Here is a 15735-nt window from a genome sequence, read left to right as displayed (position 1 = left end):
AGTCATGGTTATGGCTAAATTACAGATGAGACAACAGCACACACTGAAGCAGCGATGCGGGTATTCCAAATCCCTAAGAGGCTGCTGCAGCTACTATAGATAAGAAGTTACGCCACAGAAATTACGTTTCTAGAGAGGCATCTCACAGGTAAACAGCAGTAGTTTAGAACTGACTCCCCGTGTCTTCCCTCAGTAAAGCATTTCAAGGGCAATACTCAAGAGAAACCTACACAGACTGCTTGATACTAGGCAGGATGGTCTACTATTAGGTAGAGTATTGGGTAACCCAGTATTGCCAGAAATGCTGGCATTTAGGCTTAGCAGAAGAAAGTATTTATTTTTTGACATGTGACAGAGTTTCAGTGGAAAGCTGCCATGAAAGAAGAAGGTTGTGCCTATCTTATCTAGTAACGTAGCACACAGCCCCTGTGAGATAGAACAGTGCTTTCATCCTTACTTTATAGACTCTAGGGGAACAGAGGCTAAAAGGTTGGATGAGAATCAGGCATCTGAAAACTACAAAACTACACCTAAGAGAGTGTATAAGCTGCACCACACTTTCTCTGCAGACTGGCAACTAATTTCACCTTGGCTTCTGCAAAGCTTCTCCCAGGTGTAAAAGTAAGTTATTTTAGAACAGAAGGTTTTCTGGGTTTTTTTTCAAGTGTGTTTACAATTGATCATTTCATAAGCAACTGAAAAAAGAGGCAATCCAGGTACTCTGAAAAGTCAGTGATACCGTATTAGTTACACTACAAAAAAAAGACTTTATTCTCAAGGGCTATAATAAAAGGCATAGCGTTTGCATGGTCTTCCCATAAATACAACAACAATAAGGAAAAAAAAGAAAAACCAACCCAAACCCAAAAGTGGTTTCCAGATGAATTCATGCATGCAAATGCACTGGTACAAAGATGTCCCTAAGCTCCATTCTAACACAAAAGTTCAAGTTACTTATGCTACCATGGAATCTAGGTACAAGGAATTCAGCCTCATCCACACTCTTGTAATCCTTTACTAACACAAGTGCCCTACACTAAAACCTATTTATACTGTTTGTGATTTCTTTACTGTGATGCTGAGGGAAAGAAAGCCTTGAAAAAAACTCCCAGAAACATGAAGCACGAAATGAATGTTTAATCCTGTCTATGCTAATTCTTCAGCTTTTGCCTTGACCTCTGCCGACAAGAAATACAAATACTGCTCCTCCACATAATTTGGTAATCAAAAGCCTCACATCTTCAGCTTTAATGCTCACATTTTCTCTAAATTAACGTTAAGTGCTTTGTGATCCTCACCTGATACAAGGTGGTATAAGACACTCTCCCATCTATGGCTATGCCCACTATACAATTGCTTTGTATACGATAAATACATTGCCAACAACACTTAGAAAACAGAACATCGGTGAAATGTTTTTCAACCTCAAGAAAAGCCAGTTGTATTTAAATAAACAGTAGGAAAATGTCTGGTGAGAGACATGTTGTAGAAGTTTATCTCTAGGGCACAACTTGGAAGTTTGAAAGCAAGCCCACCTGATCTGAGCACAGATTTGAAGATGGAAGCGTCACTTCACTATGCACCAGGCTACAGCAAAGACAAAACCTGAGTTTATTTAGTACTTGCTGTAATTACAGATCCCCTGTTGTCTGTAGTGCTGTTCAGCGCATGAAACAGTGTAGCTTCCTCCATCAATGGTAAGAAGCATTTCAATTAACAGATCCGTCACGCGGTACATCTGTACAGACTGCGACTCCTACGGACTGGGCTGAGACTCACCTATGAGAGAGGGTGGGTTTCATGGAGCTCATAGAGTTCATGGGGGGTTGCATGGGTAGCTTCCCTGGAGGATCGTTCTGCCGGCTTTTCTGGTGGCGAAGCAGCAAGAGCCGTCCCAGCTCCTCACACCACGACGAAAGCAGCGCTGCGCAAACAGAACACAATGACAGTAAGCGCACAACCGAAGAACCGGCACAGCTGAGTGCAGGTGCAAGCTACTGTAACAGGAGTCACAATCCAAACAGACAAACCCCAGAAGTGAAAAGCTTGTCCACAAACCACCACTCACATTATTATCCTATCAAATTGAGTCTGTAATTGCCCTACACTATCATTATAATGTTTCTACACAAGTTACAAACATTCTGCGTAGCCCAGGAGGCACAAGAGAACTTGTCTGAGCTGAGCAGCACAGAGATGAAGAATGGATGAGGCACAAGGACATGGGATAGCTGTTGTGAGTGGAAAAAAGATGTAGAAGAATTCATTTCACACTAATAGAAACATAACAAAAACATAGAGAAGACATCATTCACAGAGGGGAGCAAAGAACAAGAAGATCTCTTTTCCGTTCAGCTATTTTTGTGCAAAAGATTAATTGGAGAGGCATGAAGACAAACCCATGTGCAGGAATTCATTTCCAAAACTGCTATCAGCTACTAGTCTTGAATAGATAAACAGGAGAATATGGCCACAGTGATGTATGGATACAAAGTTAGGCACTTAAATCTATATTTGAACCAGCACAACCCCTAAATGTGTATTTCCATTATGTGCCTAATCTTCTGGTCAATGAGGGTAATTCTGTGCTTACAGGAAAATCACACTTATGAACTATGAAGACGCAGAGATTTCCTAGAGGGATGAAAAGCTTGCAACTCCCTCTGAAGACATGAAAGGGGTCATTATCTCTGAAAACGCGGCCTCTCCCTTACGCACCCACACTCAGGAAAGACCAGCCCCTGTTACAGAAACCACCTACTTTGCAGTAAGCAGAGCCCCAGAAAGCAACTGCGGGTGAAATCTGGCTCTCATGAGTGCACCCAGCCAAGACACCCCACTGAAGCCTCCAGCAACACCCGACGGCCTCAAAGCTGCCTGTTTAATTCCAGCATCGGAAGTGGCTCCGGTAAAAAGTCACCAAGGTACGACACGGTGAAGAGTTTCACTGGAACAAAGTGCAGACTAATTGCAAAATTCTGCAGTGGAAGAAGTGTTCTCAAGTGGAAGCGCTTGGGGTTTTTCCTTCTTTAAAGTATGCTTTACAGCACCCTCAGAACAAGAAAATGCTTTGTATTTAATTTTTAACTAAGTGCTTTCCTTGAGGTGTTATGACCTGAACACAAATCCACAGATTGCACAAGTAGGTGAGAACCAGACGACTACTCAAAACCCAAGCTGCCACAGCGGTTTAGAGTAGGAGAGCTCTACATGTAATTTTAGGCTTTCTGGTTTAAAAGAGACAAGTGCAGAATTCTCTGAAATCGAGGCTTTTATTTTCACATCTTATTTTTCTAATGGTTGTCTTTTCACCAAATAGCATAATCATAAGCAGTAGCAAACTATCATTTCAGGGTGCACCACCTTTTTCCAGTAGCTACTCACAGGTACTGTTAACACATACTTAGAACAAATTCCAAAGAGACTAATTGTAAAGTTGTATTTGCAGGGGAAAAAAAGGAACCTGCTTTGCCAAGAACACCCACAAATACATTTTTTCAGTATGAGAAACAATTGGAATTTCTCAAGTTTAACGGCCACACAAGAAAAATACTTAAAGCCCAGGCCGTTCCTGTGAATTAATCACACATTCGGACAAAGGAGAAGTAGCAATTTCCTTGCATTTATGAAGCAAGAGGAAGGTCAAGAGTGGTGTTTAGAGGGGCGTTTTAGAGTTTTGCTGTGACAAAAAGGGGACACTGCTTCTTTATGTAACTAAATATGGTCACTGGGAAATCGTCAGCCTCACATTGTAGCCTACAGAAAGCATTCCCCTGAGCTTGTGAAATGTTCCAGCAACGAGTGTCAGTCTAAGCTGCTTCTCTATTAGCCGAGGAATCTGTCAACAAGCATTTGATCAAATTATACTCACCTTTTATCCCTGGCATATCATTACTAATGTGCCGGTGACAAAGGTCCCCCTCCCCCTTTTCCAGCCGCCCGGAGATACAAATCCCTGCCTCGCAGGGTTCCTTCCCGCGCACCACGGCCACTTGAGCTCTGAGAAACATGAACAAAGTGTTCTGCCGAACACTAAAGGCAGCCATCGCAGAGTAACAGTGGATGCTGAGCACTTCCACAGCCGAGTGTAATTACTACAGTGTCAAATGGAAATCGTCCATCTTAAACGAGGCTTTGATGGGAGGAGGAAGCTGCTCCCTCTGCACACCTATATGCACTTGACAAATAAGATACAAAGCAACATGGGCTCTGAGGGCACGAATCTGCACAGGGAAGCCAAGCCCGCTTGGGAAAAAGTGGAGTAACTCCCAGAAAAGGAATGTGCCAATGAGGTAGCATTGCTTTGGTGAGGTGAAGGTAAGAAAAGATCTTAATGAGTAATTATTATTACCAATATCCAACACACACAAAGGTGAAATGTAAACCGTCAAAGAACAAAGAGGTCCTCAACATAAGCTGGACAGTTTCATTCTACAAGTTATCTGGGGAGGACTCATGTTTTTAGAAACTAAGAGACTGCAGGTACAAAACGTAGCAAATTTACTCATCCCTATCACAGCACTCATTACGGAGAGGCTTAACCTTTCCTCCCCTGGGACATTTCAACTCATGTACCATGTATAATAATCATTCTCTTCCCTGCATCGGTGTTTGTGCATGGAATGAAAACAGAGCTGTTTGTAGGCGCCTTAGGAGTTAGCAGTCCCCCTCTATCCCGCCCAGCAGGAGCAAGAACCCCCTAAAGGAGTCTGCTCTCCTCTGCTGGAAATGCTGGGGTGGCCTCCCTTGTCCCCCACCCCATCCCACCTCCACTGCTCTGCTCTCCGCTTGGGAAGATGAATATATACCCCACACGCACATCTGGTACAGCTGGCTTCTGGAGAACATCACTTCCTGGGCTATTCAAGCAAGATGAAACAAACTCAAAATGAATTTACAGATTACACTATTCATCTTTAGTGTACTTAGTTACTGCTTTTTATGCTGACAGTATTAGGCGCATCTCAACTCATTTACACTCAAAGCACGATAAATTCAGTATCATGCTATAATGAACGGATAAAGCAGCAAGCACAAAGGACAGCTACAGATGGTGCCAACAGTCAGTCTCTCCCTCTCATAGCACAGCCAAGCAGCTGCTTTTTCTCCCCCCCTCCGCCCCTCCTCCTTGTACAACAGGAGCACAGATTTTGCAGATGGACCATCCACACCGTCTCTCGCAGCCTCTTGCTGCGACAGTTTAATGATCAGATTTAAATCGTGTTCCTGTGCTGCATTGCTACAATGTCCCTTGCATATAATGATGTGGCTTTCCTGCTTAAGTCGAAGTCAACTGTTGCAATGGGGGAAAAGGAAAAATCCTTAAACGTGAACCCCCCTCGCCCCCGTACGCAGCCCAGGTGTAAAATACAACCTGGTTAATACACCAGGATTGACGTTTTCAATCCCTGTTCAGCCACAGAGGGCTCTGCCAGCTCATGCCAAAAGATGCATAATAATGGCAATCAAATGACGTACTGACAGTTTAAGTGTATTCACACATTTATTTGGCTTAAAGGGACATGCTCTGGGATGACTGCTGCAATATTTGACCTACTTTTCTCCATCTGCAAAATCTGTACCATTCTTAGTGGGATTGCGTTTTACTTTAAGCGTTGATGTATTTTCATAGGAATAAATCAATACTGATTTGCTAACGACAACTGCATTAAGACACCAACACAGAAATGAGCAGCCTCGGCTTTCACATTTGTGAAATAGAGAAAACCAGAAAGATTTAAAAATAAGAAATATTTCAATTATTAGTAGCCTAAGGGGTTCCCCTAAGGAAGTGAGAGAAAATACCCATTCAGAGATATTCAGCTTGCTGCCACCCAGACCCATTTTTGTTTCTCCTTTCTCTGAAGAGGACCAGACGTCGCAAGAGCGTGTCTCAGCACTGAATGTGACTGACCTCTCCTTAAAATTCTCATAAATACTCCCACACACCCAGAGTTAGCCACACTTTATGTCCTCTGGATGCCTCCAATAGTTTTAAACACTTTCATTGAAAAAAATCGTAACACAGCGCAATGTATCCACGCCGGGATCCTGGGGACAAGGAGAGGGAAGAGGGCTGGAAGGCAAAGATTCCACACAGACACACCCCCCCCTCTTCGGCCCTAGTCACATTTCAAGCATTTCTCTGCAACCGCAGAGCTAAGCCTTGCTTGAAAGAGAAAGGAAGCAATTGTTATTTAATCCCCCGCCTCTAGAAGCCCGGTCTTTAAGAACGTGCCAAATATCACAAGATTTGCGACACAATTATTAGGACCAGCCACATCCCCCGGTACTGTTCCTTTCCTGCGAAGGCCCTTTGGTGCCAAAAGCCTGCCAGGTGGCACGCAAACAAAGGCCTCCGCTGCGCGCTCCGTGGCACCTTCCCGCTCCTCAGAGCCGCGTGCGCCCATCGCCCAGCAGCAGCATGACAACCGCTTCGGAAGCGCCGGGCCCTTCCGTTAGGAAAACCAAGGAGCTCGAGTTGGGGGAAGCCACGGGTCATGCCCAGGCTGCCCGCGCCGCTTCTTACTTCTTGACAACAAATGAGGCACTTGCAACAATTACGTGAGGGTTGCTGATGACGCAGTTCGAAGGATAGTTTATGGCCATGGCATCGAATATTGGTACAGCCCATTAGAATCTCTTTCGGGCCAGGGAACAGAAAGGGGAAGGAAAACAGGCTAAGCGATCAATGCTACCCCATAGATTCACTAATGCATTTCATTAGCTGCATCCACACCAGCACTGATAGCTGCAATCCTCTAACTGACTGATTTAACTCGGCACGGTGCAAAGTGCTGTAGTAAGCATCTCTGAGTGAATGAGCCAGTGGGCTCCCTAGAAAGCAAAATACAGAGAAGCACGGTGCTAATCTATTTACCTATTATGACACCCTAGTATTAGTTACAGCTTATCACCTCAGTAAATCACCGCCTCTTGTTAGGGAACGTGCTTAAAGGTGCAGCAAACTGTTATTTACAGGCAGACACTATATTTACAGCCACAAAGACAGGTGAGGAGGGGATAGGACAACAGCTCAGTAATTTCAATGCCTTCTGCTTCCCGGGAGACTGCTGGAGGAGCACAATAGGATTACCGCTTCCTTGCTGCAGTTAAGCTGCAGTAGATAGTTCAATAGGCAGACTGGCAGACCCGTATTTCTTACTCACTGCAATGAAAATATTAAGAAAAAAGGAGGAGTTTGATTCAGAGGACTATCTGTTCAGCACCATCTCACTGGTTTGGTTTTGTGTCTCAGAAGGAAACACATTTGGCTGAAACGATATTTACAGTGTAAGAAAATCCAGCATTTTTTCGCAGATCATATCCATTGATTTTATATTGCTCTTAGAAACAAATTCATATTTTTTACATGGAGAATTCCAGATAAGTGGAGTACAGAGCTACCGAGGGCTTTCAATCCTATTCTGTATAGACTGCAATCTAAATACAGTTTTTAGAAATCATCCAAGTGAGATAAATTTGGTGGGGTGGGAAGGGAAGCAGCGAAGATAAGAGAAGGAGAGGAGTGGAAATAACTGTAGTCTTGGTTATTTAAGAACGAAGTTATTCTTTTACACAGAAAAATGGAGACTATATACCGTTCGGAAAAATATATTAAACATGTTAACTACCTAATGTTCAATGTGCCGTAGCATTAGAAAAATAACTTCAATTGCATTAAAAGGATGGAATCTTTGTCCACAATTTTGGGAAGCAGTAAACTGGATGTTTCCCTCGTGTTTTAAAAGCCATTTTGATTTTAAAGAGCTGGGAAATGGAGAGAGAGGGAGAAGCTGGTCATCCCAAACTATTTCAAGGATTGATTTTCCTGCAGCTCTCCTCACACACTCCAGCAAAGCCTGGCAATGGCTGGCTAACCCACCAGACGGTCGGTCAGGGCAGGAAAGCAAGGCCACAAAGGAAACGGGATGTAACTATCCATTAGCAGAGATTCAGAGTATGCGTGTTTGCCCCTCCTCTTCAGTTCTTTCAAGGCACTGCTACGTGTCCTAACCCTGCGACAGACAAGCCCTACCCCTGTCATTACACGAGCTTCTGCTCTGTGTCTGCCTCGGTGCCGAGAGCACAAAAGGAGCAGATATAATGCCAATTACAAAGCAGAAGTAGTCATTTCTCAGCAGTCTGCCTGTTCAACACGGACTCGCAGCGGTTCCCAGGGAGTCCACCCCTCCTCCCAGGCCTACATCTCCGGCTGCCAGCAGATGCCCGCTCCGTACGCAGGGGCCCACGGCACGGAGCCAGTGCTTGCTCCTAGGTGATTGCTCCCACCTCATCCCAGGAGGCTTACAACCCAGCTGGCTGGGTTTTTTGCAGCAGCTGAGGACTGTGCTTGCTGTTCTCCATCAGGCAAAATCACTGATGTTAGCTTAAACAGCCCAAGCAAACAAGCTGGATTAGACTGCCTGATTTTATCTGAAATTAAAAGTACCAACACAAACCTGCTCCACTAGTGGAGTAGCAAGGAGAGGAAGTTGTATCTTTGGTACCACCTCCAAACGCAGACAGGTTTAAAAAATGCTAGTCCCAGCGACCGCACGGCAAACTGCGTGGAACTGAACCCCCCCGCAGAGCAAAGGGGGCGGCTGGCTCCAACCCCGCTTTGGGAGGCATGAGCTGCCCCCACTAATGGCAACAGGAACGCCCAGTCAACAGCCACGGTTCAACATGGTGAAACGGCATGATACATGTTTCTCCCGCTAATACCCAAGTAATGTCCTTTATCACCAATGCCTCCTTCATTACGATAGCTACAGCTGTGTCCTGCAGAAATACCCAGCTTTGTGCCGGTACGGTCTATAATGCGGTTACGTATTATCATTAGAAAAACAAACACCACGCAGGTTTGTAGCAAAGTAGATAACACAGGGAATGCCTAATTAAACTGAATGTAATATCAAGTTAATTAACAGAGGCTTTATTCAATAAAACCCTTACTGCAAACCTGAGAGTTACCTAGCACGTGCTTTCAAAGCTGCTGCATGAGAGTGACACCACGTACAAGGCTGGTCTTGAACGTGGGTCCAGCTTGCCTTGGCATGCCTTCAGCTCTTCACAAATACCTCTCAAGACACACATATATATGGCTTCCCCAAAAGCTCTTGCCAGCTGGAATAGTACGTGCTGGAGACGCAGATTTGAATACTGCTATCCTTATCCCAGGACTTCAGTGGAACCGGGATTCCCCAATTTCCTTCTACACTTGCCAAAACTTGGCAAAGGAACTTACCAGATTCACTACATTAACTTTGAAGTAATACATTACAAAATACAGCAACAATGGCTCAGTTTGGCAAGCACAAAACACTCTGCACGGATCCAGATAAAAATACGTAAGCATCTCATTTAGGCTTAGCTGTACCCATGTTGCTACATCTGAAAACATGCCCCATTGTAAGGAGAAGACAAAGCTAGTGAAAGGCCACCAACAAGTGAATCTTGGATATGGCTTTCCAAAGGAAATGCACTCCAATAGCATTAGACTGCTTGTTGTCTTACTCATCCAATTGTTGGTTTCACTGCTTAGATTTCAAACAACAGTGTCTTTCATTACAGCTGTACGCTTTTATTCTGTAATGCCAGTTCTAGTCATCAACAGATTTCACACACAATACAAGCATCTGAAAAATGGAAGTGACTCACTTTAACCCATCTTTGGCTAGATTCAAACCGGTGACCTGTAGGTGAGAGGCGCAGTTTCACTTCATTGATCCTGAGCCCTCCAATTACTACTGTAAACAACTCCCGAGCTAACATTCCCACTAACACACAAAAGTGCCAGAAAAAAGTATCAGAGGCGTTTAACCAGGGTTTGAACACAGGGAATCCATGCACAATCAGTATGATGATGAAAGTCTGGAAAAGGGAAAAATCTAGCGGCTATCTTCAAAAAAGGAAAAGGAATAACTGCAGAATTGGAGGTCCAGTTTCCTACTGGCGAAAAATAACCCAAACTATTCAAAAGAACCAAGAGGAAAGTAAAAAGCGAATAACAACCCAAATGGATTTGTCAGGAACAAATCACGCCACACTTCTGCACTTTCCTTACACTAGCAGACAAGAGACCCTGAGAATAGATTAGTTGGATTTTAGCGAGGCTTCAGCGCTGCTTTGCATGACATTCTTACAAATAAACAAGGGAAATAAGGTCTAGCTGAACACAACACAAAATGGCTGGAATCGTAAGCTTACTGAACTATTAAACCAATGGTCAGTAATAGAAACGAGTATCATCAGATGGGTTCTTGCAGCAGTTTGTTCTGGGTCTGAAATTACCAAATGCTGAATTTATAGATATCCATGATGCGGATGGATAAAGGGCTAGGACACATCCTGGGTCAATTTACACATGGCATAAGCTGGAAAGAAGCATCAGTTCACTGCAGAAATTTGGTGCTGAAATCATCTTGAAAAGCTGGAGAAATGGTCTGAAACGACATCCAAGAGGGACACGTACCAAGTACGACACGGCGCACCTTCTCAACAACAGGGTGAGGGCCATCTCCAAGGGCAGGAATTCTCGGAAGCGGAGCTGAAGGCAGAGGCTGAGCTGTGCCGTGCTGCCGCAGCGAACTTGACCAGCTGCCTCGGCTGCACGGGCAGAAGCCAAGTCTGAAAGATGCACAGCTCTCCCTTCACTCTATCCCACCACAATGTACAGCCACAGAAGGGGGAGAAAAGTTATCAGAATGATTAGGGGAAAAACTATCCATATAACCTGCAAGAAACGATTTCATGGAGTAGGGGTTTTGGTGGGTTTGGTCTGGTTTTTTTTTTTTTTTTTTAGAAGAGGGAAGATTGAGAGCAGTATTCCGATTTACTGAGTAACAAAGCATTATCCATATCCACAGTAGAAACACCAAAAAATAATATACAAAGAGACAGAAAAGACACAGGTTAGGTATTAGGAGCATCCTAATGCTCCTAAATACCGTAAGGGGTAAGCTGAGGAATCTCCAAGAATGGAGATGCTGAGGAAAGGTCAGATAAACCTCTGGCGAGAACGGCATTAGGGATTCTTCAGGCAAGGGGGCATGGCATAGATGACTTTTTGAAGTCTTTTACAAGCAAATGAATCTATGATTGTGAACACAGGAATTTCAATCAAACAGCCTGCATGGGAAAAATATTTAAATCTGGCTTGTATTTATAATTATTCCAGAAAGACAAGAAATGCAAAAAATACTTAACATCTCAGAGAGTGGGGAGTTCCTGCAGAGACTGCTGAAATGGCCATCCAGCTGCATGGCTTGCTGGCTAAGTTTTAAAGATGAAAGAAACCGAGAGCAGGTGATGTGCTGAAGGTCACACCGTTTGTGACAGAACGAGTCCCAGAACAGAGAGGATCATACACCTTCCTCTCTTTGCAAGGAAAAACCACAACCACCACATCAAGGGGTTACTGCTCTGTGCCCACAGTCTCAGTGCCTGCCATGGAACATTTTCAAACAACAACTGTAAAACATCTGGAGAGGCTTTCAAGGAGGGGAAAAAAAAAAAATTTACAAAACCCACACAACCAAAATTTATAGCAGAAACGTGTTTCCAAAGTTAACATTGCACAGCCAGAACTTCTGAGAAGGACCAAAAGCTATTTTAGGAACTTTTGCTTCTCAGTTCTGCAGTCTCGCTCTTTGCTTTAATTTTACATTATTTCACATTTTTATGGGAAAAGAATGTTTTATCAGGTGTCCTCAGAATTTTTTTGTTTTTTTACAATTAGTGTAATACAACCTTTGCCAACTTCGCTTTAAGTGTGGAAGGAAAAAAAAAAATTAGTTTCCAAATTGGGGGTTGTAAGACCATTTTTCGCACTATGCAAACTTTGTACCTGAACAGAACTAAGCTGAAAGCACTCTGACCCTGTCCTTGTATCTCGTTTTTCATTTTGAAAGGAAAGTACAACTACGTATAAAATGTGTGTGCTGAACATGAAAACAGTTACGAACATCAGCAAAGAGAAACTCAGCCTACGGGAGTTTTTAACTTAGTAACTTCTGTTCGAACAATACAGAACAGCCAGATGTGTGCACGCACTGCAGTTTCAAGGCAGCGGTGTTTCCCACCTCACCCCCCATTAATGTGTTCGTTTTCTAACAAAGCCATTACTTCTTGTTCCCCTCTGCGTCCCACCAACCCCACAAACCCTTCCCTTATACCTCATCTTCCCTTATACCAGCAACCTGCTCTGCTCCTCTGGTACCAATCACCTTTTCTTGAGAACTGCCTAATTAATTAACATTCAATTAACATACCAAAGTTAAATGCCAAATAATTGTTCCCAAGCTGCGCTGGGAACTTGGTAACTAATTTGAGCAAGAGAAGGGCTTCCGTACCCTGAAAGTTCATTTCTTCTAGCTGCGTTTGTTGGGCTAATGGACGTTTCTCACCTCAAACATGGCTGTACTAAAGGAACAGACTTCGTGAGCCACGGATGCTCTTGTTAAGGCATTCTGATACTCTAAGACGCAACATGCACTATGTTTATTTTATTTATTACCAATAAAGCAAAATTAGCAAATCACCTATGCTCTGTTACGGTTAGGGCCACATAGAAAACTGAAGTTGGTGTAAAATAAGAAACATCTAAATACCCCTACCCTGATCTTCAGATTATTTTGATTGTATTTCCATGATACAAAGTGTTCAGCAGCAATACTGCCTTCAGGTAGCCCTGTCTTCTGCCGTCTGTGCCCGTGCCCTGCTGCGGCTTGCACGCTCCCAGCTGTGCTGAAGCATCTCTTTGCATGACCACCCCTGTGAACCTGACCAGGGATCTGATCTGACTGCTTTTTGTCTTCTTTTCTTTTTGGCAGACATTTATTTGGTTTTGTGTTGTGTTTTTCCCCCAGCTAGATGAATTCCTTGCTGCGGCTCAGAGTCTGGCCCCAGCACCAAGGCTACGGCACTCTGCAGAGGCGGAAATCAGCCAGCTGTTTCCCTGCACAGGCGGTATCCGAAGACACAGCTCCAGTGCACGCGTACATGCCTCCGTTCAATTAGCTGAGCTACCAGCGCACAGCAGTTTTCAACACGAGACTGTTTTGTTTAGAAACCTAAGTATGAACATTAGCTTTAGGCAGACTAGAAATTGCTGTTTCCTGTCTTCAGGGGAATGTATGTGGTTTTACATAGGTGGAAACAGGTTATCTATGGAACAGGGGAGAGGTAAAAAAAATGAACGTGGCTAATTGCTTTTTACATGCATCTGGGGAAGAAGCCAGTAGAAATCACGGCCCATGCTGATTTTTCAGTATCTTTCTTTTCTCTGTCTGAAAATAAAAAAGAAATAGGGAAGAAGGGAAGGGTTATATGTGACTACCTCATCCTATGGGTATTTGCAGAAGAGCAGCCCGCCTAAATACTCACAGAGGGCATCTGGCCCCCTCTCTCTGCACACAAGTGCTACAATTTCAGGACTGGAGTGCTATAAGATAATGCCATGACTGCTCTTGCCATCTATAAATAACAACTGCATTTGGATCCAGCCGAGTCACGTGGAAAAGCTGGCCAGCGATACATACATGTGTGTGAGCACGCATTTGGAAACCCAAATAATTCTAATAATCTTGCATGAAATAAGCTTTAGCTTTCCAAATTTAGCTCTGGTCCACGCACGCTCTGCAGCTCGCGGAGGATTGCTATTATTTTTTTTTTCAATACAGTTCTTCCCTTGGAAGCTGCTGACTAGGGCATTAGCCGGGTATTGTGCAAAACCGTATCATGTGCTGCTGCGCAGAGAGGCTGCTTGGAGAGGCAGACAGAATCAATTCCTCCGGCAGCCCTGCTAACCCTCCCTCCCCTCTCCTTGACATCTTATCTCAGCCACCGAAAAGGCGAATGGGCCCGAGCGAGGCAGCCGTGGGGAGGGGTGGGCGGGTGGGAAGGCGAGACAGACAGCACAGCATGGATGCCACGCGCTGGAGCAGCTTTCCGATCCTGCGCCCAACTGCAGCAGGAGTCTTCCCAGCCTCCTGCGAATATTTCAGGCGGAGGACTAGGATGGCAGAGAAAATAATACAGTCCTAATGACACAAGGAGCCAGGTTTTAGCACCGATTTTCTACAGCAAATCTGTTAAAGCAGTGCAAAAGGATGATTTAAAAAAAAAAAAAAAAAAAAAAAAAAAAAAAAGATTTGGATGCTTAAAAAAATCCCACAGCATTAGTAACAAACACACATAGGAAACCATTTCAGATGAGTTGTGTGCGACTCCTCAGGGCATTTTCTGGGAAAATGACTAGAATACAACCTGACATGACCAATAGAGGCTACAAAAAATGTTGTTTATCCAAGACTGTAATACCCACAAGACATTATCAGGGGTAAGATTTTCATCTTCGGAAGCTAAACCGAATAGAGCATATACCGAGGAGGAGAAGAGAGGAGAAAGGAGGAGGGAGGGCAGCAAGGGACCCAAAGGATTTCCCAAGACTTCAAGCCCCGTTAATTCTGCAGAGCTTTTCACAAGGACAGCATTTCTGTTTCACAGCCTGTAGAAAGCAGCAGTTTATACCAGCACTGAGCAAACGTCCTAGCTAAATAGCAGCCACATCTATTTTATGTTCCTAGAACATCTGGATAAGAAGAATCAAAATGGACATCAGAACACCAAATATTACCCTGAAACACACAGCAAGATGCTATCCAAGCAGATGGTAAATAAAATTTTCCATTCCTGGTCAGAACCATTTTGGATTAGCTCCTGCTCCTACCGAAGTTGGTGGAAAATACTGTAAACAATTTTAGTGGCAGGAAAGCTGAATCTCCTACATTACATTTACCCAACCTCTACCAATCTGGTTTTTGGGGTTTTTTGGTTTTTGTTTTTTTTTTTTTAAATACAGCATTTGAAGTGTACTTCACAAAACGTAACTTCTCCTTTATACCTTAATAAGTACTTTCATGTTAGTCTAGCAGATGATAATTGTAATTTTAGCAACGTAATTTATGAGGTTATGTGGGAAAGTGGCTGGAACATAGAGTCAAAAACAAGAGAAATGAGGGCAAAAGATAAGATAATATGTTAAAGAAAGATAAGGTTTCTGAAAGGTTAGAGAGATGCATTTATTGCCTACAGACTGTGCCTGGCTACTTACTGTCTGGGGACTATATAAATGGCCTTTCACAAATACATAAGAACTGGCTCCTTCCATAAGGAACTTGAAAGAAATGCAATAAAAGTTCAAAAACAAGAAAGCATGGGCAAAAATTTCTCAGGGAAATTAACACAGGAATGTTTTCTGGAAGGAGCTGGTTACTTGAAGGGCTTGAAAGAAAGAAGGGATTTGCAGCCAAGTATTAGGAAATTTTCTCTAAGGGGAATAGACTGAAGTAATTTTGAAAACACAAGGGTGGAGGAAGAGATGAGGAGAACCCTCAAGAGCAACAGAAACCCAGGAAACAAGGACACGGAGGGAACAAGGAACAGACCTGAGGGCACTGGCTGGCTGTTTAATGAGAAGGGAGCACGGGTAATTACGTGGGCTCCAAGAAGGTGTGATTTTATTTTCTTTTTCCCTGCATACTTTTGGTCCTGTATTTTACTTTGAGAACAAGTTTCTACTATATTTTCTTCCTGCTTAGAGCCCCTATATATACCCCATGCTCCCCATGGAATAAAGCCCCCAGAAAGCCAAACTGTCCAAATTTGGCCAAATTCAAATAATATCTTCATCCAATATCGCATCTAATCTGGTCTACTGCGATATAAATC

At 43.6% G+C, this 15735-nt stretch overlaps 1 protein-coding gene across 1 annotated transcript in view; it reads right to left on the bottom strand.

Annotated features, from left to right (window-relative positions):
• Positions 1-15735, bottom strand: part of ZMIZ1 (zinc finger MIZ-type containing 1) — a 157454-nt gene that overhangs the window by 46467 nt on the left and 95252 nt on the right. Inside the window, exon 4 of the mRNA XM_075717924.1 lies at positions 1780-1924. Coding sequence (XP_075574039.1) covers positions 1780-1924 — 145 coding nt within the window. The remainder of the gene's footprint in view (positions 1-1779; positions 1925-15735) is intronic.

The sequence above is a fragment of the Pelecanus crispus genome, chromosome 10 (genome assembly GCF_030463565.1).
Source record: "Pelecanus crispus isolate bPelCri1 chromosome 10, bPelCri1.pri, whole genome shotgun sequence".
NCBI lineage: Eukaryota > Metazoa > Chordata > Aves > Pelecaniformes > Pelecanidae > Pelecanus > Pelecanus crispus.
Note: the sequence above shows the minus strand (reverse complement) of the source record. Positions and strands in the feature narration are given on the sequence as shown.